At 46.0% G+C, this 22,382-nt stretch overlaps 3 protein-coding genes across 8 annotated transcripts in view; 2 read left to right on the top strand and 1 right to left on the bottom strand.

Moving 5' to 3' along the window:
• Positions 1–6,623, top strand: part of LOC146544856 (uncharacterized) — a 75,812-nt gene extending 69,189 nt beyond the window's left edge. Inside the window, exon 2 of the mRNA XM_085218783.1 lies at positions 2,058–6,623. The gene's annotated coding sequence lies outside the window, so the exon portion shown is untranslated. The remainder of the gene's footprint in view (positions 1–2,057) is intronic.
• Positions 2,062–6,623, top strand: SERTAD2 (SERTA domain containing 2). Its single transcript, XM_085218782.1, has one exon. It carries the CDS (start codon positions 2,062–2,064, stop codon positions 3,010–3,012), a length of 951 nt encoding a protein of 316 aa, XP_085074908.1. The 3' UTR covers positions 3,013–6,623.
• Positions 6,624–16,729: 10,106 nt separating this feature from the next.
• The window catches only part of AFTPH (aftiphilin), a 44,434-nt gene continuing 38,781 nt past the window's right edge, over positions 16,730–22,382 (bottom strand). For 5 of the 6 annotated variants that reach the window (XM_085218778.1, XM_085218781.1, XM_085218776.1 and 2 more), the window contains one exon: positions 16,730–17,938. In XM_085218778.1, coding sequence (XP_085074904.1) covers positions 17,794–17,938 — 145 coding nt within the window. In that variant the 3' untranslated portion in view covers positions 16,730–17,793. The remainder of the gene's footprint in view (positions 17,939–22,382) is intronic. The other variant, XR_014881837.1, reaches the window with a different exon arrangement.

Genomic DNA, 22,382 nt, shown 5'->3' on the forward strand with positions numbered 1-22,382 from the left:
GTAGGGAGCGGAGCGCGGCCACCGCAATGGTGTTTTCTTTATCCGGGGGAAAAAGGTTGGCTTTGTGCAGCGAATATTTTTATACATTCCTCGCGGAGCCTGACAAGCTTCAAAACTCTCACAGTCCCTGAGCCATTAACAAATCTCTCTTTAAATAGATAGGACGTTGCGGATGGAACGTCGGTATGTCTGTAGGACAGAGTCTGTCTTTTTTCAGGGGTGGAGAGAGTAGGAAGGGGTGGGAAGCTGCTGGCCCTCTTCGTGACCCACAGCTCCTTTAGCGTGTGCTGGAGCCCGGTAGGACTTGGGATTCGTGCTGGCCTCCAGCTCCCGTTCTTGCCGAATTTGTCGGAAGTCACAGGAGGCGTGTTGGCCATGAATGTTTGAACAGGAGATCCTCCCCACCATCGCCAGCACACGTGCGTGGCTCTGGAGTAGGCCGTGGAAGTGACAGCAGGGAGCGGAGAAAAACCAGAGCCGGGCAGTAGTGCTACATTTCAGAGGTTTTGCTCACCCGAGATTCCAGGCGCGGGGACTGCTGGGAGCTGGCCAAGGCGCTTGGATCGCAGCCTGCCTGTTCCTCAGCTCCGCCGAGCTGCTCCCTCCCCCCGCCTTGCTTTTTTTAATTGCATAATATGCTAGAAAATGATCTGGATTCGGGACTTATTTTTAACCAGAAAAGGCTCACTTCACCCAATCTGATTTGGGATTTTGCATCCAGCAAATGCTTTCAGAACCTCGTTCCTTTTTTCCATCGAAACCCCGCTTTTTTTTTGCCCCTTCCCGCCTCTCCCATTTTGTGAGGGCTCTTCACTTTTCAGCGCTCTGCAGACGTTCCTGTGGCTGTCTGCATGTCCTTAGCAGTGCTGTCTGTTTGTCTGACTGGGTTGCGGTGACCAAACGCCTCACACCCGCCAGGCTCAGTCACTTTGTGGGCATGGGTCCTGCTGGGGGAACTGAGAATGGTGCTCCAATAAGGAAGGCATGTTGTGTCTCTGTATGATACCTGGGAGGCAGCTGTATAATGAAGCTTCTGGTTCTCCAGGCCCCCCCTGCTCAGATGCGCAACACGGGGCTATGCCTGTCACCATCCTGAGCATGGAACGCGCTTCGGTTTGAGAGAAGAGAAGCCATTCAGGGCCTCTGGGAAGCCCGTCTGGAGGTGGTGAAGGAGGGGCCGAGGAGAGGATCTCAGCTGTCGTGTGACAGCGTTTCCTGCCTCCACCAGCACAGCCCTCCCACGCTGCAGCAGGCGGTGCCCGCTGAGCCCTGCGCCATGCAGCCTTCATTCCACGTGCCCCACTGCGGCAGCAGAGCTTGCACAGAATTAACTTGGCCATCGGGCTAACTGACCTGGCGGCTCTTCTTCTTTGTCTGTAATTTATCTAATTCTGTGATGAGGGAAATAACTGCGTTTCCTGCTCCGGTCGTGTAGGCCATATGCAATCATTTAAATAAACCCATGAGGTCAGAGATGCACCTATCCGAGGAGCTCATTTTCCAGACCTCACTGAGGTCTCTCTGTTCACTGAGGACTCTCTCAGTGTATGATTGCTTGAGCCTCATTCCTCTTCCCCCCATGAACAGAGCTTCAAACAAAAAGAGAAATGACTTGCAAGAAGAGTGTGTCGTGTTTCTATGCCTAGCAGTGCTCCTGCAGCAGTCAGGAAATTCTAAGGTGCGTTTAACAGTCTGTAGGTTGCAGATATGTGGGACCATGCGCTTCATCACATGTGCCAGGGGGAAACCTGCCACCAGGTACACAGGGGCTTGAGTTTTCCAGGTGCTGTTCTAGTTCCTGCTTAGGATTTGCCAGCATAGCCACTCTTAAAAGTGACGGAGCACGGAGTTCAGGTTGCTTCCGCTTCTCCACTGCGAGCAAAGGGTGAGTTTTATGCAGGCAGCTCTGTGTGTTTGGGCTGACGAGGAGGGCACGGTTTGTCCGGGCTGCCCACACCTGGACGGGGCACAGGGATTGATTGGGTAACTGCTTGGGTGGAAAAGAAGAGTAGATTTCAGCTTCGCTGTCTTCATCAGTGCCTTCTCCTTCCTTTCAGATATATGTTGGGGAAAGGAGGAAAGCGGAAGTTTGACGAGCATGAAGATGGGTTGGAAGGCAAAGTGGTGTCTCCTACTGACGGTCCCTCTAAGGTGTCGTACACCTTACAGCGTCAGACTATCTTCAACATTTCCCTTATGAAACTTTATAACCACAGGCCATTAACCGAGCCAAGCTTGCAAAAGACAGTTTTAATTAACAACATGCTGAGGCGAATCCAGGAAGAACTCAAACAAGAAGGCAGCTTGAGGCCCGTGTTTGTGACCGCATCGCAGCCCGCCGACCCTCTCAGCGACAACTTCCGCGAGGCCCAGCCGGCCTTCAGCCACCTTGCCTCCCCGTCCCTGCTCCCCACTGACTTGGTAAGCACTACGCCCCTGGAGTCCTGCCTCACCCCGGCCTCTTTGCTCGAGGACGACACTTTTTGCACTTCCCCGACCGTCCAGCACGACGGTCCGACGAAACTACCACCTCCTGCTCTCCAGCCAGTCAAGGACAGCTTCTCCTCAGCCTTGGATGAAATCGAGGAGCTCTGTCCCGCACCTACCTCCGCAGAGGCAGTAGCAGTAGCAGCCGAATCAGCCGCCGGTGACTCTAAAGCCCACCCCTGCGAGTCCAGCGTTCCCAAGCCCGAGGGCGTCGCGGAGAGCAGAACGGCCGAATCCAAACTCATGGAGCCGCTCCCTGGCAACTTCGAGATCACGACTTCCACAGGTTTCCTCACAGACTTGACCCTGGATGACATTCTGTTCGCTGACATTGACACGTCCATGTATGATTTTGACCCCTGCACGTCGGCCGCAGGGGCCGCCTCCAAAATGGCGCCCGTCTCGGCGGACGAGCTCCTAAAGACGCTGGCGCCGTACAGCAGTCAGCCAGTAACTCCAAATCAGCCTTTCAAAATGGACCTCACAGAACTGGATCACATCATGGAGGTGCTTGTTGGGTCTTAAAGTATAGAAATAGAGCAACTCTCTCTCTTTCTCTCTCTCTCTCTGTCTTTTTATTTTTATTTTTTTCGTTTTAAGTACCAGTATATACACTCGGTAGTATTTCCATCGTCCCTCCCACCCGATTCACAGCACTGTGCATGCGTCCTTGCTTGCCTTTTTGGAAAAGAAAAGGATCACACTAGTTTTTGCTTCAAGCAGAGTTGGAGTGCCTTCATCCATGTACGACCACTTCTAATGTATTTTTTTCCAAGTGGTTCCTCAAGGAAGACCGAATATCCCGGTATAGGAAAGAATACATATTGTAGACGATGTTATGTTATTACAGAAAAAAAAAAAAAAAAAAAAGAAATTGTACAAGCTAAGCACAAGGATTATGTTGGGGAAAGCTGTAAATTGCATGTGCATATTTGTCTATTTTTTCTATAAGTTTTATTGCGAGAGGTTAAAAAAAAAAAAAAGAATTATTATTTAGATAATCTCAATACCATTTTAGCCCTGTAGAGGTTGACTCAGCAATTCAGCCTTTTGGAGGCATTAACCCGCTCCTCTTTAAGTGTTGCATTTACATGGCTGTTCAGAAACTGCTGCCCAAATTTATTTTATATTTTTGTACAGATTCTGCAGTTTATGATATTGTTTTTTCTAAAAACAAATGCTGTTTATACACACGGAAAAAAAAAATAGCTATTTTGATAGGATTTGCTCACATAGTTCCTGCATAATTCAGATGTACAAGAACCACTTGTACTTTTATACAGAGTTGTAACGTTTTATATGTGTATGGTGCAAAGAGAAAATTAGATCAAATAAGCCTGCGGTCGGTTTCCCTGAATGCAAACAAAACAAACCAAGTGCTTTAAGAAAGGGCTGGCAGCTGCTTCTGCAGGAGCCCCGCCAGCGTCCGCTCCCTGCTGTACCCACTGCGCACTACTGTGATCCCCAAACTCAGAGCCATGTCCTTGTCCAACACGTCCACGGAGCGGTCGGCAGGAACCAGCTGTGGAACTGCACCCGGCGGTGCCGGCGCTGCTCTCCTTCCCCCTTGGCTCCGGAGGGGTCGGTGCCGCCGCTCCGCGCCAGCAGCACCCGCGGGCCCTTTCTTGGAGCATCTCTCCTTTCCTCGCCCCACCTCACTGTGCTAAGTGCTGAAAAGGCAACTTCAGTATTACTGCAGTGAAGCTCATCTCTTACCTGCACTGGATGGACTTGCTTTCGTATCCATTGCTGTTGAAACTGGAGCCAGTCGTGTTACATCGCTCGGCATCTCGTATAGGGTTGGTTTCTCGTATCGACTGCGTTACCTGCTTTACACTTTATAGACCTGTTTTACAACAAATATACAGACACAGCTTTCTATGCATGGTCCCGCCCCCTGTAACACCTGACAAGTCTTCTCATAACGCACCGATTGCATTTTTTGAGTTCGTCGTGGTGTACATTTAATTTAAAGACAAAACGTCTGCAATGTATCATGCCTGTTGCTGAAGTCGCTGTGGCATTTTAGTTTTCTGATGGTACTTTAGCTGTTGAGCGCCGGTTACAACCTATATTGTTGACATGCCTATGGCTTCTTTAGGAATAACTTTTATATTTATTTAAGAAATTTTAAATTATGTTTTACGTCATTTGGCAATATTCAGTCAGCTCTGCTCCCTTCTTGTCATGGATGAAATTGGGTCTTGCTCGCCTCGGAAGGAGGCGGCTTTCTATAAATTGGCACTTTAAACCAGGCCATATGTATTTATTAGCGTAGAGATAGGTAGATAGAACATAGATCTGCACGCAGACAGAGCGTAGAAGCAAACAGGTTTTGCAATGAAGGAACTCCTGATGGAAGCAAAAGGCACCATGTCTGATCACCAACCACTTCTGCATTCCTCCGCCCTGCAGAGTGGGGCTGGGGGCAGCTGGCCTAAGGAGGTTTGCTTTCCTTTATTTCCAAACCAAACTCAGTGATGCTGATGGATCCAGCGGACTCGACACGCAGGTGATTGCTTCCAGCACAGGTGCTGACCAAGCACAGCACAGGGACCACGGCAGCAGGAGGGTTCTTGCTCAGCCACAGCCCCCTTTAGCAGCTCAGCCCCTCAGAGCAGCGCTGGGGACGCAGCGGTGCCCATTGCACAGACCTGGAGGCACGCAGCACCAGCAGCCATCTCACACCATAACTCGCCTTGTGCTCGCATCACCGTGGTGAAAAACCAATTGGGAGCACGCCGGAGCTGCCCGTGTTTTTTGGGGGTTATTTACACAGTCAAACAAACACCATATGTTAGGCAGAAGTTCGCATAGATGCTATTTGGGGAGCGCTGTGCCGTTGCTCAGGCGCAGCTCGCTGCAGTTTTGTGCTCACAGAAGAGTGGATGAGCACCAAATACACCTCGCCATGCACAAGGCAGCACTGCAGCCCGGGTCCCAACAAGCAGGAGCCCTATGCCAGGCACGGAGAGTGACATTAATGTGCAATGAAGTGACAAGAGGGGAGCAGAATAAAAGAGCTTTGGATTTGAAGTTTCTTTTTTTTTTTTTTTTCATAAATTATTTATTCTTTTTTTTTTTTTTTTCCTTCCTTCTGTAAATATATTTATTTTATTGTGAAGCTAACAACATCTGGATTGTAACATGTACAGAATGTATGGTAGGAATGTATTCTCTTGTAGGAATGTAAATCTGTATGAACAAGGGTATGGGAGCCAGATTCAGAGCAAACCAGTTGAGTTCCAGGCAGGACAGGGATGGGTCACAGGACGTTTTCCCCCCCCCCCCCCCCACCAGTTGCTGGAAATCTGAAAAAAAAAAAAAAAAAAAAAAAAAGCAAAAGCTGTAAGAAGAAATTTGGACTTCAGGAGAGGTGGTTTTTTTTTTTTTTTTTTCCTCCTCCTCCTTAGTGCTGCGTGATAACAGCCTGGGTTGTTTAACACCAGTGTGATGAAGGCACAGCTGACTGTTATGGCAGTTACAGAGTGAGCAGCCCTGGCCCATCTGACAGGCATTCACTGCCCTGGCACACGGTGAGCTGGCACCAGGGGCAGCCGCTTGGGTTCCCCCCCACCTCCCCCATCAGGTTTTGGTATCCTGCTTCTGTGCAAGTTGCTTTCAGTGCTTCTGTTCATTAACAAGACTGAACATTTTTCAATAAATTCGTTTTTTGGGTTTCTTTTTAAGCACTTTTTCTTTTCCTGAAAAAAAAAAAATAATAATAATAAAAAAAAAACTAATGCAATTCTGGATCCTCTTACAATACAACTGCTGATACAACCACCTTCAACTCCCACCTAATGCATACAGGCGTCCGTAAAGGCCAAGATTCTGGAAAAGGTGTAAATAGTGTGACATGTTCAATGCATGGGTGTTTGAACAGGGCTTGTTAGTGTCGGAAAAAAAAAAGAAAAAAAAAAAAGAAAAAAAAGGCTGTACTTCCCCTTCTCCCTCCCACAGACCTTAGAGCTGTGCCTTTTCTATGCAATATTACAGACATATACATCTGAAACCAGATTACTGTATTCACATGTAGGTATGGGCTGTAATCAAAAACAATTGGACAAACGTACATGGAAATGAGCAGTCTTACTTTTGTAGTTTTATATTATACAATAAACGATTAAAATAAACGCCGGCTTTCTTTCTTTCCCTTCCCGGCTGGGAAGAGGGGCAGCGGGCGGGGATTGGGATCGGGCCGCCTTTAATGCGCAGCACGCGCTTTGTCGAGGGCATTAAATTCCAGCGGGAAGCGGGCGATACCCTTCGCATGCCGCCTCGTGCGGCCCCGCAGGCTGGAGCTCTCAGCCCTTCGGCCCTACGTGCAGCAGGCAGAGCGGTCAATCAATCGGACCCGGCACGGTGCGAACGCTCGCGCCGACCGGCCGCGTTCCTCGGGGCCGCTTCGGCAGACGCGGAGCTGCTTTCAGCGCCAGCGCGGAGGCCGCGCACGGAGCCCCGCCCGGCCCTCTGGAAACGAACGGTTTCCCACGCGCTTAAGGAGCGCTGCGGCCGGGCGGCGAGCGGCTGACACTGACACAGACCCGGCTGACGCGGACGGGGCTGAAACGCAGGCGGCAAAGCGGCGGCGAGGCGAGGCGAGGCCAGCAGAGCGGAAGGTCGCCCGCTCCCAGCACGCTCCTGCTGCCCTCACCCCACGGGAACGGAGTCCCCGCCTCCATCCCCGGGCCCGGAGGTTGTGCCCCCGCTGCCCCGGTACCTCGCACCGCCCAGACAGCACGCAGGGGAAAACCTAAAGCCACGCGTAACGCTTCGTGGAGCTCCTCTGGCTCCGGGGCTGGGGGCTGCAGGCTGCCCTCCTTCTCGTGCCTGTGCACATCCCGCATCTCCTCTCTGGGCAGCTCCGCTTCCACAGCTCCTCTCCTTTTGTAAGCAAATCCCTTAGCCGCTGGACCCCCCTACAAAGCAGGCGAGGAGCAAGGACGCATCCGTGGCTGCAGGGCTTTCTGCCCCTCTTCCCTGTCCCAACATACTCATCCCAAAAACCCACCGACTCCTCTCAGAACCTGGAGCGGCTGCCAGGGGAAGGCACGTCACCAAGCCAACAGAAGGAGCAGGCGTTAAATCGCCCATTTCTGCAAGGATTTCCTTCCATTCTTCCCTGCCACCACTGCCCACCTCGTGCAGCTCTCTCGAGACCATTTCCCCTCCTGCTTCCTCTCCTTTTCCCCCCATTCTCTGGGCTTCCTCCCCCGCTCTCCCCTCTCCTCCTGCAGCTTGGCACACAGCCCTCTCTACGCACTGCCTTTACGCCTCCCTTCCCGGTGCGAGCGGGGATGACACGGATTTTGTGCCTGTGCCAAGGCCTGCATTTGTTAGAGAAAGAAATGCCATGAAACCCCGCAAGCTTGCTAGGAGATTGTACCAACACTGCCGTGGTTGTGTCTCAGCACAGCCCTCAGCAGGGCTTGGGAGCGAGCTCTGATCTCAGGGCTGAGGGCACCTTTCCTCTGTTGGAGGACACCTGCCCTGCAGCTCTGCATGGGAAGCAGAACATCTTCCTTTCCTCAGGTAAACCCATAGCTTCTGGAGGCCTCCACTGGTCCTCCGGCACCTCTGTGCTTTCAAACCAGCTCTATTTGTTCAGGGTAACTCCAATGCAATCTCCTCTGCCCTCAAAGCAGGTTCCTGCAAAGCCCGGACACCATAGATCAGGTCACCGGGACCCCCAGGACTGCCTGCAGAAAGAAGGGTGGCTGCAACAAGTCCCTGCTGCCCCGCGGGGGCTCCTGACACAGCACCACGCAGGATGACAACAAGCACGGCTGTAAAAATTGCCAGCTGCCGACAGACGCCATGGGAACAAAGCGAGGGCCGAAATTCTGCCAGTGAATCATCTGCTGTGGGTCGGTCCGACCAGTTTTCAGTCCCACACCCGAGAGCAGACACCCCAGCACCGTGTAATCCTAGGCAAAGGGGTGGGGGAGAAGGGGAGCAAAACGCACTAGGCAGGAGGGACGGCTCCCCAGCGCGGCCCTGGGGATGAGCTCGGAGAGGCAGCAAGTCGCAGCCTGCTGCCAGAGGCCTGCTCCTGCCTCCCCTCCCACTCCCCGTGCTCCTGCCGTGACCTTCTGCCTCGCTCCCCGCAGCAGGGCTGGCACCTGTGGGTGCAATGGGAACCTCAGCAGGTCCCCATGGGGAGCAGGGAAGAAGGATTAGAAGAGAGCGGGGCCGGCTGAGTTGCTGTGCTCAGGGAGGGATGGGGGAAAAACAGACCTGGCTGCAGTCCACGGGGGCCGAGGCTGCTTGGCTGTGAGTGCTGAAGGCCTTCACCTCAGGTGCATGGAGACAGAAGCTGCTGAGCATCGCTGTGCGCTGGGACCATTCTTGCAGCAGGATGTGCAGGCTGCACCGGGAGAGCTGGAGAGTGCTCTGGGCACCGCATGTCCCTGTTGTGTAGGAGTGAACAGGCAGCCTGGCATGGCCACTCCAGGACACCCCTGTGCCACCCACAGATAACTTTCTGTACCAGGGAATCATGCCCTGTTGAAAAGGGTTAAAGCAATCTGTTTTCAATAGCTTCATCTTATATTGAGTTTATCACCCAGAATAACCATAGGAAAAGCACATTTTAAGTGTGGTTTTTGACTGTGGTTAACCCAGAAATCAGGGACTTGATCTCAACTTGATTGCTACGCCAACCAGTAGCAATGCAGCTATCCCCACCGAGCAGGCTGAGCCCAGCTGTGCAATGTTAGCTCCTACCCAACACCTCTTCCTAAGGCACAGAGGGCTCTGAAAAGCATCTGAAGGGCATCCGGTGTCTCAGAGAACCCTAGAATTGGAGATAGACGTTACATACCTATCACTTTGTATCTGTCTATAATCACATATAACTATGTACGACCATTACTTAAAAAAAAAAAAAAAAAGATCAGTTCCTCACAGCCAGTTCTAGACAGGAAAAATGGCTTGGGGAGTTTAAACTATACAAACAAAAGCAAACACAAAAACCCCCATTTAGACACTTAAGCTGAAGTGTTCTGCTAGAGAAGCTAGTCTTGAATTTATCAGCCTATTCTTCGAGCAACCCTGAAGAAGCAGGGAACAATCACACCATGGCTGCAGCTGTAATCTATGAGCTGCACTTCTGCAGCTACAATAGCAACAGCCAAAGCATCTTTTCCTCCCCCCTCTCTCCAGCTAATTAGGATGTGAGTCTGTTTTACAGGAGGAAAAGCCTTCCTTTGCCTCGCTTTCCTCTTTTCCAGTGGCAGCTCTATTTGGTGGAGCCTGCAGCAGCAGCAGGGTCTGCCAGGCCCCATCAGGCAGGAGAGCAAAGCAAGCCATGCTAAAAGTAGAGCATGAACTCCCCTGTGATCCTAGCAGAGCTCCCTTGTTCACATCTACCTGTTTGGGTTGCTGAGAAGAATCCAGAGCCTATTATCAGGTCTGCTTCTTTGTCAGGTGCTTCTTTGATGTAAATTCAACCATGATCAAATGTGCTGATCGCAGCAAACAGCCACGGAGTAAGAAACATGCAGACTGCACAGTGACCTGCAGAGATTACAGCAACCAGGGCTGTAGATAAATCAGGAAGATTAAAACACAAATGAGCTAAGAACTCTTGTGAGAAGTACTCAGGGAAACAGAAATAAGCAATGCAGACAGCAAAAAAGAGAACAAGGCAGACTAAAGGCTGAGGAGACCCTACTGGTCCATAAATGGAAGCCTGCTTCTTCTCCCTGCCCCCCAGTGCTTTAGTTTTGCCCTAATGCTTCAGCAGCAGGCTTGCTGGTAGGAAAGTCGATGGAAAGAATGTCCTAGTGCATTTCAGTGCACTCTGTTCTGCAATGACAATTGCAGAACCAATTCAGCCCTTGCAGAGAAAAGCAGGCCTTTTTGCTTTTTTATTCACCCTTCCATAAAAACTTCTGGTGAGCTGCTAATAGGAATCAGAACTGCCCTGTTACTCAGTGCATCTGCAGCAGCCACCTTCACCCACAGCCTGTCCAATTCAGGGAAAGCCAACCTGGAGCAAATGGCATTTTATCTGTTTATCATCTTTCAGCAGCGTTAACTCTTCCAAGCACAAAAGACCAGGAGGCTTATGAGGCAATAAATAAGTATTAGACACCCAAACTCATCAAGAAAACAACAAAACACCTTAGAAAAGCACTGTTCCCACTCACCAACCTTCCTGCAGCTAAATGAGGCCTGCTGTCTTACTGTCCCATGCTGTGGACAACACTCGTCTCCCCCAAACAAACCAAAAGGATTCTCTAGTATCAACACTGGGAGATCTGTAGAATTCTCCTTGGAGACACGCTAAAATCCTCCTTGCTGCTGCAAACCACAGCTCTTTCACTACCCCTTGTAAACCAGGGTAGTGACATTTTGTTCACACTCACAAACAATGAATTGTGACTCTCCTGATCAGAAGTGGCAGAATGAGACATCGGAGAGGAAGATTTCGGGACACAAGTGCTATTATTCACAGATGAGATTTCAGGTATTCACCAACCCTACCCCTATGGGCAGCACTGCCCAGGCAGGTCAAGGACAGCTATGGTGCTAAGAGCACCTAAGGGAATGCCTAGCACCCTTCCAGCTTGTTTTCTTAAAAACCCATTCAACTCAGAGCTTTCCTAACAGGAAAGTCCTGATCTCCATCCTACATCCACTCCAATCTCAGATGAAGGAGGCTTTTATGATGAGGAGAAAACTCAAGCACACCCAGTGCAAAATGCTGCTAGTTTCCCAAGACAGACTTATCTCTTGTGCCAGCAGGGTCCTTCAGCAGACTGCAGAAATGAAACACTGGGAAGAGGAGCCTGTGCCAGCTGCAGTGTGCCTACAAGCTGGAAAGGCCTGAACTCCCTACCTCTTCGGTCCTGGAATGGGGAGAGTTGGCTCAGGCTGCCTCCTGAATGAAAGAACAGCTTTCCTAATGACTGAGCTCACACTGCCAGCCTGCTAAGGAGTTGCATTGATTTGAAACCTAAAGGACAGCTGTTGATTCCTCCCTTTCCACCCTGCTTCCTCCTCCCTGGCCAAAAGAGGAGGAAAGTTGCCAGAATGAGCTTCATGTAGGTGGACAAGGAAAGAGAGGGTTAAAAAAAAAAAAAAAACCCACAACAGAAAAGGAGGGAAAATTGTATCCTTAAAAGCAGCCATATGTGCTGCTTTTTTCCACTGTCAGAGCAGGGCAGCTTTGTCCAAGAGACAGCAGAGTGACCTGTAATAGCCTTAAACAGCTGCAAAACACCCGTTACCAGCTGCAGGTGATTCTTAACTCAATCCAGCATTAACAAAGTGACAAAAGGCTTTAGTGCTCCTAATGAAAACCCAGTCCCTGCACTCAGTGGAGTAACACGCTCATAAAAAAAGAGAAAATCTACCAAGAAGGTTGGCCTTCTTGTGCAAACAGGTTTTAAGGCCAAGTTGCTGAGATTCGGACAAAACATTTTATGAGATTCAGGCTGGGGAAGGTGATGAAAGGGAGAGTTTGAAGGCACATGCTGGGGATACTTCACGTCTATTTTCAACTTCTCGGACAGCCAAGTTTTTGTATCTGTACCATGACTCCTGGAGTTTAAGAACCAAACAGGATCAGAAAATGTCACGGATCATGAGCCAACCTCTGTCCTTTTTGAAGGAGCTGTTAGATACTTTCCACTACTCAACTTCTCTGTAATCTGCTCCAGCACTCTCCTCTGAAGCTGAATGAGGAGATGAAGGGCTATTGGGAGAGATCCAGCTAAACTTGTCTTATTTTCTGTAAAGTCCTTACACCGGTGCACCTACCGGACTAAGAAAGTCAGCGGTGCAGTTACACTTTCAATAGCAAACTCCCCTCTGACAGCTAATCTAAATCACTGCTCCTTTAGATTAAAAGCATTCCCCCTTGTCCTATCACCATCTACCTCATTTGCATCACAGCGAGGTTTGCTAGGCTCTCTGCACTACAGCGTGAGGCCACAGTTACCTGAACTACGCTGGACAGCGTTTGCTAAGAGGCAGCCTCCCAAGCAGTAGAAGGCCAAAGATTAAGGTCTGCTCCAAAGCACTTGCTTTTCTCCCTTTGTTTAATGCCAAGTGCCAAAGACAAGCTCAGATGAGACAATACTTCCTGCCATTTATAAGATTAAGGCCATCTTTAAAACCACACCTGGTTTCAGTAGCTGTGCTCACTGCAGTTCTTCACTGTCTGAAGGAAACAGAACGTTTGATCACTTGCGAGTTTAAAAAAAAACAACAAACAAAACTATCGAGACTCATTTGACTGGAAAAGCTGAGACAAAGGCACAGACAGGGCTACTGAGCAGGGCTGAAACTGCCCCTCTGCTTCCCTCCTTCCCCACTTAATAAACTTCATTGCTTTAAATTGCTTTATGCACATGGAGGCTCACACAATGACAACCATACCAGTAGGTAACCCACTTGTATTAGGAGCAGATCTGCTTGCTGGAGTAAACTAAGCAAACACTTGCAGCATGGGACTACATGCACATATTTACTAACAAACCCCTGCTGTTGTAGCCCTGAAGGGTAGAGAGCAGCCACAACAGCTCAACTGCATCAACGCAGGTGGAGCAGGTTCGCAGCAAATACTCCCTTTGTCATACATCAGCAGGGACGCAGGAGGCAGCCCAGCAGAGCACCTTTAGGCATGCAGGCCAGAAGGGTCAGCTTCATTCTGATGCCTCAAGTTTGGTTTTCTGCATGTCTGCGTACATATTCTAAACATATAAAATTACAACAAAGGTATCATTAAGCACAGGGAAAACTGCACAAAAAGGACTACTAAGTCTATTCAACCAAACATTCAAAGTATCTACAGTACCTGACTCTCCTTTGAATTAGTCCTTAGTTACTCATCATTTTACCTTCTGCAGAACCATGGCCTATTCCAGTTGAGAGAAGTGTTCTTCTGCCCCTTCACATTCTACAAGTAGTCCCAAGCCTTATTTAAGGCACACAGCCCAATTCCTATGTGTAGCGTTGGGAACCTCTGGGGATATTTGCCCTAAAATTAGGTGAGTAGAGTCCAGATTAACAGTGGATCTGCAGAGGAAGATTCAGGATCCCTAATATAGGAATAAATCTCTTGGGTGACAATACAGCAAATCCAGATGGAAGACAGTGAGCATCCACTATGCCTGTAGGTATTTTTGACACTTTTATCAGTTGAGTGCTTCTTAGACATCGCTGGCAAACTTCAAAGATGATCATGGCACATCAAACAGAGGTGGTCTCCACAACCCTGCCATAAGCAGGGATAACAACACATCTTAAGAGTTTAAGAATGAGATGACAAGATGAAAACAAGAGCTCCAGCAGTTTCAGGTACTTAGCACATGCACCTAACCCCTGATGTTGCGGAGTCCTTAAAGTATAACAAATGAGCAAACGAGGTGCTTCTTTTTCCCTGCTTTCATGTTCCAGGTTCACCTAGGGGAGCACACCGGGCTGCCTGCTGCCTTTATCACCTGCTCAGCACAGGGGCCAGATTTCAAATCAACTTCTGCTTTTGTAAGCAGACACTCCTAGAAGCTGCTGTACATCATTTCATGCCATATGTTACTATAAATTATATTCAAGTGTATCTTGCAGCTAGATATCCTTCTTTCACACTGCTCTGAAATCTAAAAGATAATTATACATAGGTACAGTAGTGTAGCAGAAGAGTTGTACCTGGAGATAAGCAGTTGCACCCAGGCTGATCCACCTTATACACACTGAGTTAGAACTCCATTGCATCCTATGCAGATCCCTGGATATTCAGCTGAAGAGCAGTGGTCCTGCAGTCCAACAGCTCAACAACAGTCACACAGCGATTTCACTACCACGTCAAACTGTGTTCAGCAATCCAGTGTGACAAAAGGTTGGCTCCTGTACAAACTAATTGCACGGGAGGGCATTTATGTACATTACTCACAAGCTTCATTTTTGGGATCTCAAAGTGAACCTGTCAAACTAATAGTATACTGAGGAAGACTTACAGCCTCAAGTACTGGAGGCAGCGCAGCAGGTGGCAAAGCTCATAGTAAGTCAGCACTGAACCACGGAGTGTCAGAGTGCAGTCTTGTGGATAACACCAGCAGAGTTCAACTCTTCCTTGCAGTTATTCAGGGTCCTGCAGCTCTCTTCACAGTGGGAGCTTTGGACTTTGCTTTATGGCCACGTTCCAACTCTGCTGGTTGCATCCCAACCAAGTGTCCTTTGCTGCTTCTGTTGGATGAGCACAGAAGTGCCTTGCTGCTCAATGACAGTGCTTCTCAAGTGAATGTGGTATCCCTTGACACGTCAGAAGACAATGCACAGCAACACGTGTGCAGAAAGTACCAATGACTTTACTGCCCACAAACTTAACCAGCCAGACTGAATTAGACAAGGGCCATCTTGTCAGTGAGAATAGCATGGAAGGGCACCTCCACGTAAACTAGATCTGCTAGACAAAATTGCCTTTAAAAGATAGGAGAGAGGTAGAAGAATCCTTTTGTCCATCCCATAACTGACAAGAAAGAAGAGGTTAGATTAATCAAGCAGCTGAAAAGCAACACTGCTTTTTAACGCAAACATCTCAAAAAGCTGAATTTAGATGGAAGATTTATGTTTTTCAGTGGAGAGTAGGTCTGTGAGAGGTAATCTTTTATTTTTCTTTTTTGGCAGAAACAACATAAAACCCCCATAAACACACTGTGGGTAGCACCAGGTTTCACAGAGCGTCAGATTGGTTCATCACTCAAAGCAGAAATCCCTTCCCCTGCCATTTCTTTCCCTTCCCCCATTTACAGCAGGCCACTAGGACCGCACTTGAGGCCTGGTAAGACAAATGGGCAGCTGCCTCTAGAGGCAATTGTGAGGAGACTAAAGATCAACTTGCAGCTGGCACTTCCACCCCCACCTCTCCTCCTTAATACTTCAGTCCATTCGCTGCCAGACAGGGATCATGAGTCAGCTCCTAAACATATTCTCCTTGGAACAATAGCTATAGCTCTCTGCTGCAGCTATACCACTGCTCCAGCTCCAAGGGACACACTATGGTTACAAGAACAAAAGGGCCGTTTTTAACCTACAGCAGCCACACAGAAATGAACAATAAAATAAGCAGGCATTAAAGAATACTATGCTAAACCTGTGAGAACAGCAAAGCAAATTTTGAGGTGAAACAGGCATGAAGTGAGCGCTGCAATGAAAATTTGCTAAAGCAAGTGTAAGCTTTTTGGATGTATACAGTAAAGCAGCTGGCTTTTGCATAAATCTTTTCAACTACAAAAGAGTGCAGGTTTTGTGTGTGGTTTTTTTTTTTTTTTTTTTTTTTTTTTTTTACGATAGCACTGCACATTGCATCGCTGACTGGAGACAAAAGAGTTGGCTTAGCCTTTACAAATTAACTTATCACGACTATATGAACTGCTCTTTCAATTCTGAGCAGCCACCACTCACTGGAACTCCTGTGCTCACGAAAGTAGAACTCCATCCAGTACTGATCTTTCAAGAGGGCTCCTACAAGAGAAAAGTCTGCGAGGACAACATTTCAGCTTATCAGCTGGTAACATCAAACTCCAACTTTACCTTTTCTGATCCAAGTGCTGTCAGAGGATAAAGAATTCAAAGAAGAAGTAAAAAAATGCATTGGAGGTTTCTCAGAACTAGTTGTCAGCTGATGAAGTGCTGGTGACTACCACTTAAAGAGAGCTGTGTGCATAGAAAAGGTTAGATGCATAGCCTCTCTGCCCACACAAGGCCCCATCAAAGAACATCCACGCCCAGAGCACGCCTTACCTGCAGACTCTCAGTTCTGAATAGTTCACAGATGTCCTCTGAAGAGAAGCTGCTGAAAGAGCTAAGGTGCAAGCTAACACATTAGGAAACTTAAGTGAATGCTACACTTAATACACTTTTAATTCTATCTAAGAAACAGGCAAAACCAGGTGTACCTTCCCACATCACCTGAATATGTTTCTTGCAGTTCAGCACTGCCTGTTATTTTGAAAAAGTCTTTAATCTCAAATACCAACATGTCTTGAGTCACAGCACCCTCTAAGTCAGAGGCAGAAATAAAAGACTATACCACTACATACTCAGAGATAGGACAGTTGAAGAGAAGTCTGCTTCTCCTTCTGCAGGACCCTGATAAACATGTGTCATGGGACTGTACAATGAAAACTGAAAGGTTCTGCTGTTAATGCAGCACATCAATTTTAGCATCAGCAGAAACAGAAATAATGTACACATTCTGGATAAAAAGAAAACAAGCTATATACATATATATCTTTTAAATTATTTTATTTTGTGTAAGCTAAAAGGAAATTTACACACTTAAATCTCAAAAGACCTTGGGCATGCACATTGACCTTTTTAGAGGTTCTTCTACATAGCTCTCTTTTTTCCATAGGAATTTCCCCAAACATTTACAACCCATAGTTTTTACTGTATATACAGCCTAAAACCATAGCAATCTATGATTATGTCATTTTACACTGTGCAAAATCAAACAGAAATAGTGGTACAACAGAACATAAGAATTTTTAACAGATAAGTTTCATTGTAAGACATTCATATAGTTTTGGTCCTTCTTTTCCAAATCAAACTGATTAAAAGTAGACAACCTCCTAATGACCCAAAAATCAAGTGTTTAGACAAGGATCCATAACTGGAACAAAAAGTTACTGACAGCATACCTTTCAAAAGGCTATATAGTGACAGAACCATACCACTGAAGTTGAAGAACAAAAATTGATCAGCCAACCAATCAACCAGGGAAGGAAAGGGGGAGAAGAAAAGGAAGAACACATCCTAAGCTTGTTAAAACAGAAGAGAAAAGATGGAGTTTTAAAAAACAACTGAAACCCCTCAATGTAACCTTCTGTTTTCCCATCAAAAAGTATTTTAATATAAGCAGGAAAGAAAAAGACACTCAATGCAATCTGAAAACTTTTCAAGGGGACTTCACGTATTGTGAAGATTGAAGTTTTTTCATTATGTGTTCCTAGGATATATATATATTTTAAACTTTTTAAAGTTTTGTAAGAAGGACACCACCAGTGTATTTCACAAAGACATAAATGTATACACCCCAGCACAACAAAAAGAATAGATCTTCAAAAAGATTTACCCCCAGTTATTTACATTTTTCTCTAATATAAATTTAGGACTTCAGTATGTAAATAAATATACATAACTATGTATACCTTTCTAGTGCTGCTTACCAACAAATCATCTGAACTTGATTTTTTTGTTGTTGTTGTTTTAATTAAAGCAAGATTGCTTTTCATGACCCATAGAGGGAAGAAAAAAAAAAAAATCAATAGAAAACGTCCAATTCACATCACTTTAGTCTACCTTTTCTTGGCAGCTTGTTGAAGGTGTTAATGTGGCTGGGAACATCAACACCTTGGCATGCATGAAAGTTAAGTCAGGAAGGCTAGAAATCACCTTGGCAGCCTCTTCACTAAGATGTTCTTCCTTTTTAGGCTTCCTGTTGAGAAGAAAAGAAAAAAAGTGCATTAATCTAGTACCTGCAATCCAACAGATCACTGAAAGAATCGCCGATTGAAGCAGTGTTCTGTCAGTTTGTCTCCCACAGACAGGCACTTCTGTAAGCTATTTGAAGCTAGGCTAATGTTATAATACATACCTGCCTACCAACAGAACATTCCATGGGAAGTCAGCAAAACGTTCCTGAATACTGTTGCAATAAGGAGAAATTATTTCCTATTCAGATGCTAATTTATCTGGGGGGAGGCAAGTTCCAGTGTGCCATTTTGGGACTAGTCATTTGAAGAAACTGCCATACTCATATTCTAGAGCTAAGACAAAAGGAACGTAAGCTTTAAACTGCCTAAGTTCAGCATAATCTTTCAGTATAAAATGGCAAAAAATCTAGAAAGTTCATTAAGAAGTTCCAGGCATACTCCTTTAAAAAGTAATAGAAGTGTACTTAAGACATGTTTCCAACACAACTACACTCAGATTATACACTATACTTCTCTACTGTGTGATCCACAAGCCCTTTCCTCCCCCCCTCCAGGGTCTGACCATCAGCAAAAGGTAGCTCACAACTTGCAGCTAACTGGCTTTGAAGTGCAATGGCATGTGTAGCCATAAGGATGCACACAGCAGTTGGGGGAACCACTGGTATTTACTTTGCCTTTTGCATTATTCACCAGAATTACTGTGATCCACAGAGCACAAATGAATGAAGAATCTGAAACCCATGCTGTTTGGTTCTCACTGTTAGGCAAGAAAATCACACTTGCTAAGTAAAATGGCTCAAGCAGCCACAGAAGGTCCCATTCAATGCCCACATGCCCATACGTAGTGCTTTATCATAAAGAACCCTGGCCATTACTAAAAAACCAAATAACCCCCCAAAAGGCACTAGCTATACCCTACAAGGACATTAGAAATCCTTGCTGAAGAAGCTCCTTTGCCACAGAGTGAAAAGCTGAGACAAAAGGCTAGAAACAAACTGCTTTTCCATAGAGCATTTCAGAAATTTCCTTTTCGTATCTTATCCACTGCTACAAACTTTCAGCTGTGTCTGTGAGAGGGAAATCACTACTCCAATCACAAAGCAACATATAGTCATGTATCTTTTTTGTCAGCACCCATCAGGATGGTTCCCTAAGCTGATCAGAGATCAGGAGAAAGCAAGAAGCTACGTGTTTCCTTCTGCAGCAGTCTCAGAATTTCTTGGCTAAAGGAACAAGAGAAAAAACGAGTTAAACTCATCCTTGACATCACTGATCATTGTGTTGACACTGAGCTATCAGTTTTGTTTGCTACTTGAAATCTCTACTTGATGAAAGACCTCAAGATGAGGCATTATAGATACTAAATCTGACTTTTCTTTGCTAGAATAGCAATATTTTCTTTTCTCTGCTGCAGTGGAATTTCATGAGCCACTGACTAGGCAGATCACCAAATTCTGGAGGATAAACAAAGCTGTGTGCTGGATTTACTGACGGATGAAGCAGAGAGCCAATATGTGCAGCCTTCTCTAACAGCTTCACTGTCAGTGCTGCACGCACTCTAAGGACTATCTCTGAGCTGTTGAAATGTGTTTGTCACCCACCACTGTGTTATCAGTATCTGGTGCCACTATTAGTAATCGCTTACCACAAGCCTCTTAAAGGTACAAACTCCTGGTGATCAAGGACTTAGAGCTAACAAAGGAGTATTTGACAGAGGAAGCCAAAGGAAGAGGGCTGACTCAGAGATCTGCATTAAAAGGAGTTCCTGCAATTGTAATCAGGCACCAAGATGGAACTCACACACTCCTTGCTATTTATATGCCTCTTCCTCCTCTGCGCAACTGTGTCATGCTAAGAAATTGCACTGCTGGGTCTTGGAGGCAGTGCTGCATTTTATTTGGTGTAGGCTCCTCCAGAAGACAGTAAGACTGGACACTGCAATTACCCCTTCTGGCTAACAGACTCGTCAACACCTTCGGTAGCAAATATCACAGGGCAACCCTAAACAATTACTCATTATCTTAAGTTTATAGAGAGTTAAAGCACTATCATCACTGCAGACAAGTTTTACATTAACATCATTAAGGCTTTAAAACTACCTTCTAGAAAACACTTTGCCCTCTCCACCTCTTCACTTACATCAGGTTACATTTCTTCCCAAGACAGGGAACTTAGGGAATAACTTTCCCCAAGCAATTATACCTGTTCTTCTACCTGTTGGCATGAAGTTTTTTTTTTGTTTTTTTTTCTTCTTTTAATGGCACATTAACACCAAGCTGCAAGAAATTAGCCAGACTGACAGGCACAAAAGTTGCTGGAAGAAGATTCAGCAAGAAACACATAATGCTTTGCTGATGTGTCACTCACAGCCAACCGTTCCAGTTTACATTCTAACCCCTTCGTGCAGCATTCAGTCTTTCAGGATTCCAGTGATCACTCGCATTTGCAAAAGATTTGAAGGATGTCACCAAAAAGGCCAGGCTCTAATAGCAACAATGAGCCAATTAGAGACTTTAAAAAAAAAACAAACACTCTAAGAGTTAGCCTGCTACATCCAATACTACCCACATGGAGTATCTCCAGTTTAAACGAGGGTTTCAGCTATTTCTTGGAATGGCATCAGGGCTCTTTTTTCCTTCCAGAAGTCAGCAGATAAACTTTTGATTGGGCAAGGCCGCAGTCTCAGCAGAATGCTGCCCCATAGTGATGGCATTCAAAGCTAACTGCTACCTTCAAGGTGTCATACTCAAGCTGCAATGTTCCCCCTCCTCTCCCAACTCTTTCCTTCTGAGAAACTGATTTTCCAACTTCAGGTGGTCATTTCACAAGCAAAAGATGGAGCTATTTCAAAGAAAGGTGGCTTTCCATAGCTGAACTGGTACCTCCCTCTAAACTTTAACCTCAAAGATCCTGAATTCAGATAATTTACAGATAAATACAGTGTAGCCTTAGAGCAACTGAAATTGCCATCACAACAGTGCTTACTCACTGGCCACATCTTTCCCTGATTTACCAGGAATGGTTAAGTTTGTTTCCATTTTAGTGCATGTGGGCCATCTTTGTTGAGCTGCCCTTGCCCAGCTACCAGGGCTATGGGTTCATTATGAATAAAAAGATTCAAAAGAAAAGCAATTCTACTGGACAAAGCTAACAGACTACAACATATCTCAGCAGTATGCTAGATAAGACCTTATCTCTCTGAAAGTTTAATTTTTCAAGATACTGGGTTTTTTTTCAGAGCTTATGAAAAGGAAAAAACATTTTAAGATTCAGAGCTGACAAAAACACACAAATCACGTTTATCACTGAAAACAGCTGCCTTAAAGCAGCTCATCTGCATGTATCTCAATGTAACTGGCACAGCTGAGGCCTCCAACTTTTCCTACAGCCGGCTGTATTTCAACAGCACCAGTCTAGAACCTTTTCCCGTTACCAAGCAGTGCTCTCCAGAACTAAGGAAGAGCTTTGATATCTAATCATCGAGCTTCAACAGAGCAACTGAAAGTTTCAAGTGTTCTCTGAAAGCATTTACAAACAAACAAAAAACTCACCCCCAAGGAAAATAACATAGAAAAATGAAGGTCAGCATTCGTGAGCAAAGCAGACTGAGCTGCTCATTTCTAAATAAAAAGCAAACATATCTTAAAGGTCTGCCAAGCAAGCAGACAAATCTAAGACTGGAGATAAAGAGAATAGATAACAATGTTTGGAGTATGTATACCCTGCTGCAAATTTGTGGTTACTTTTAAGTTAGACTTTGAATATACTACAAAAATACTTCCAACTATTTCTACATTTGCTAATTAGTTAAAGTCAGACTTGCCCACTACCTTATCTTCACAAGAAGTATATGCCCTCCGTGGATAGAAACAGGCAATCCAAAAGTGGAGGAAAAATCAGCACTGAGGGATGGAGTTCCCTCTACTGGTTCTCTCTTGAAATTTCAGTGTGTTGGTCTTTTATTCAGCATTCACCTCAAACTTTTTCACTGCAGAAGAACTATCAAGACTGTTTCCTCAATTAAAGAATATGTTCTAAAAGAGCTGTGAAAAGTTTAGTGTTACTTATTTTACACAAGGCTGCTGTATCCAACCATTAGAATTCCTTACATACGCTGCAGTTCTATTCAACTATACCCGTGTGCCTTAAGTGCTATGCTGCATAGAAACTTATTTAGTTTCAGAGAGCTGAAGCTCAGAGAGAAGACATCTTGCTATTAGTTGCAAAGCAACTATAAAATATACATCTATAAACTAGACGTACTTCGACAATAAAAGCATTTCTCTGCTAAGAATCAGGGTCTCTCTAATGTGCATAATTGCTAACTATATATTAATGCAGTTCACAATTCTACTGTTAAGATGCATATTAAAAATATAAACCAAAGTATTCAAGCTTAAGAAGTGGAAGACTACCTATTCAGCAGGCCAGATGTCAAGGAAGACA

Source organism: Meleagris gallopavo, chromosome 2, assembly GCF_905368555.1.
Source record: "Meleagris gallopavo chromosome 2, MGAL_WU_HG_1.1, whole genome shotgun sequence".
Lineage (NCBI taxonomy): Eukaryota > Metazoa > Chordata > Aves > Galliformes > Phasianidae > Meleagris > Meleagris gallopavo.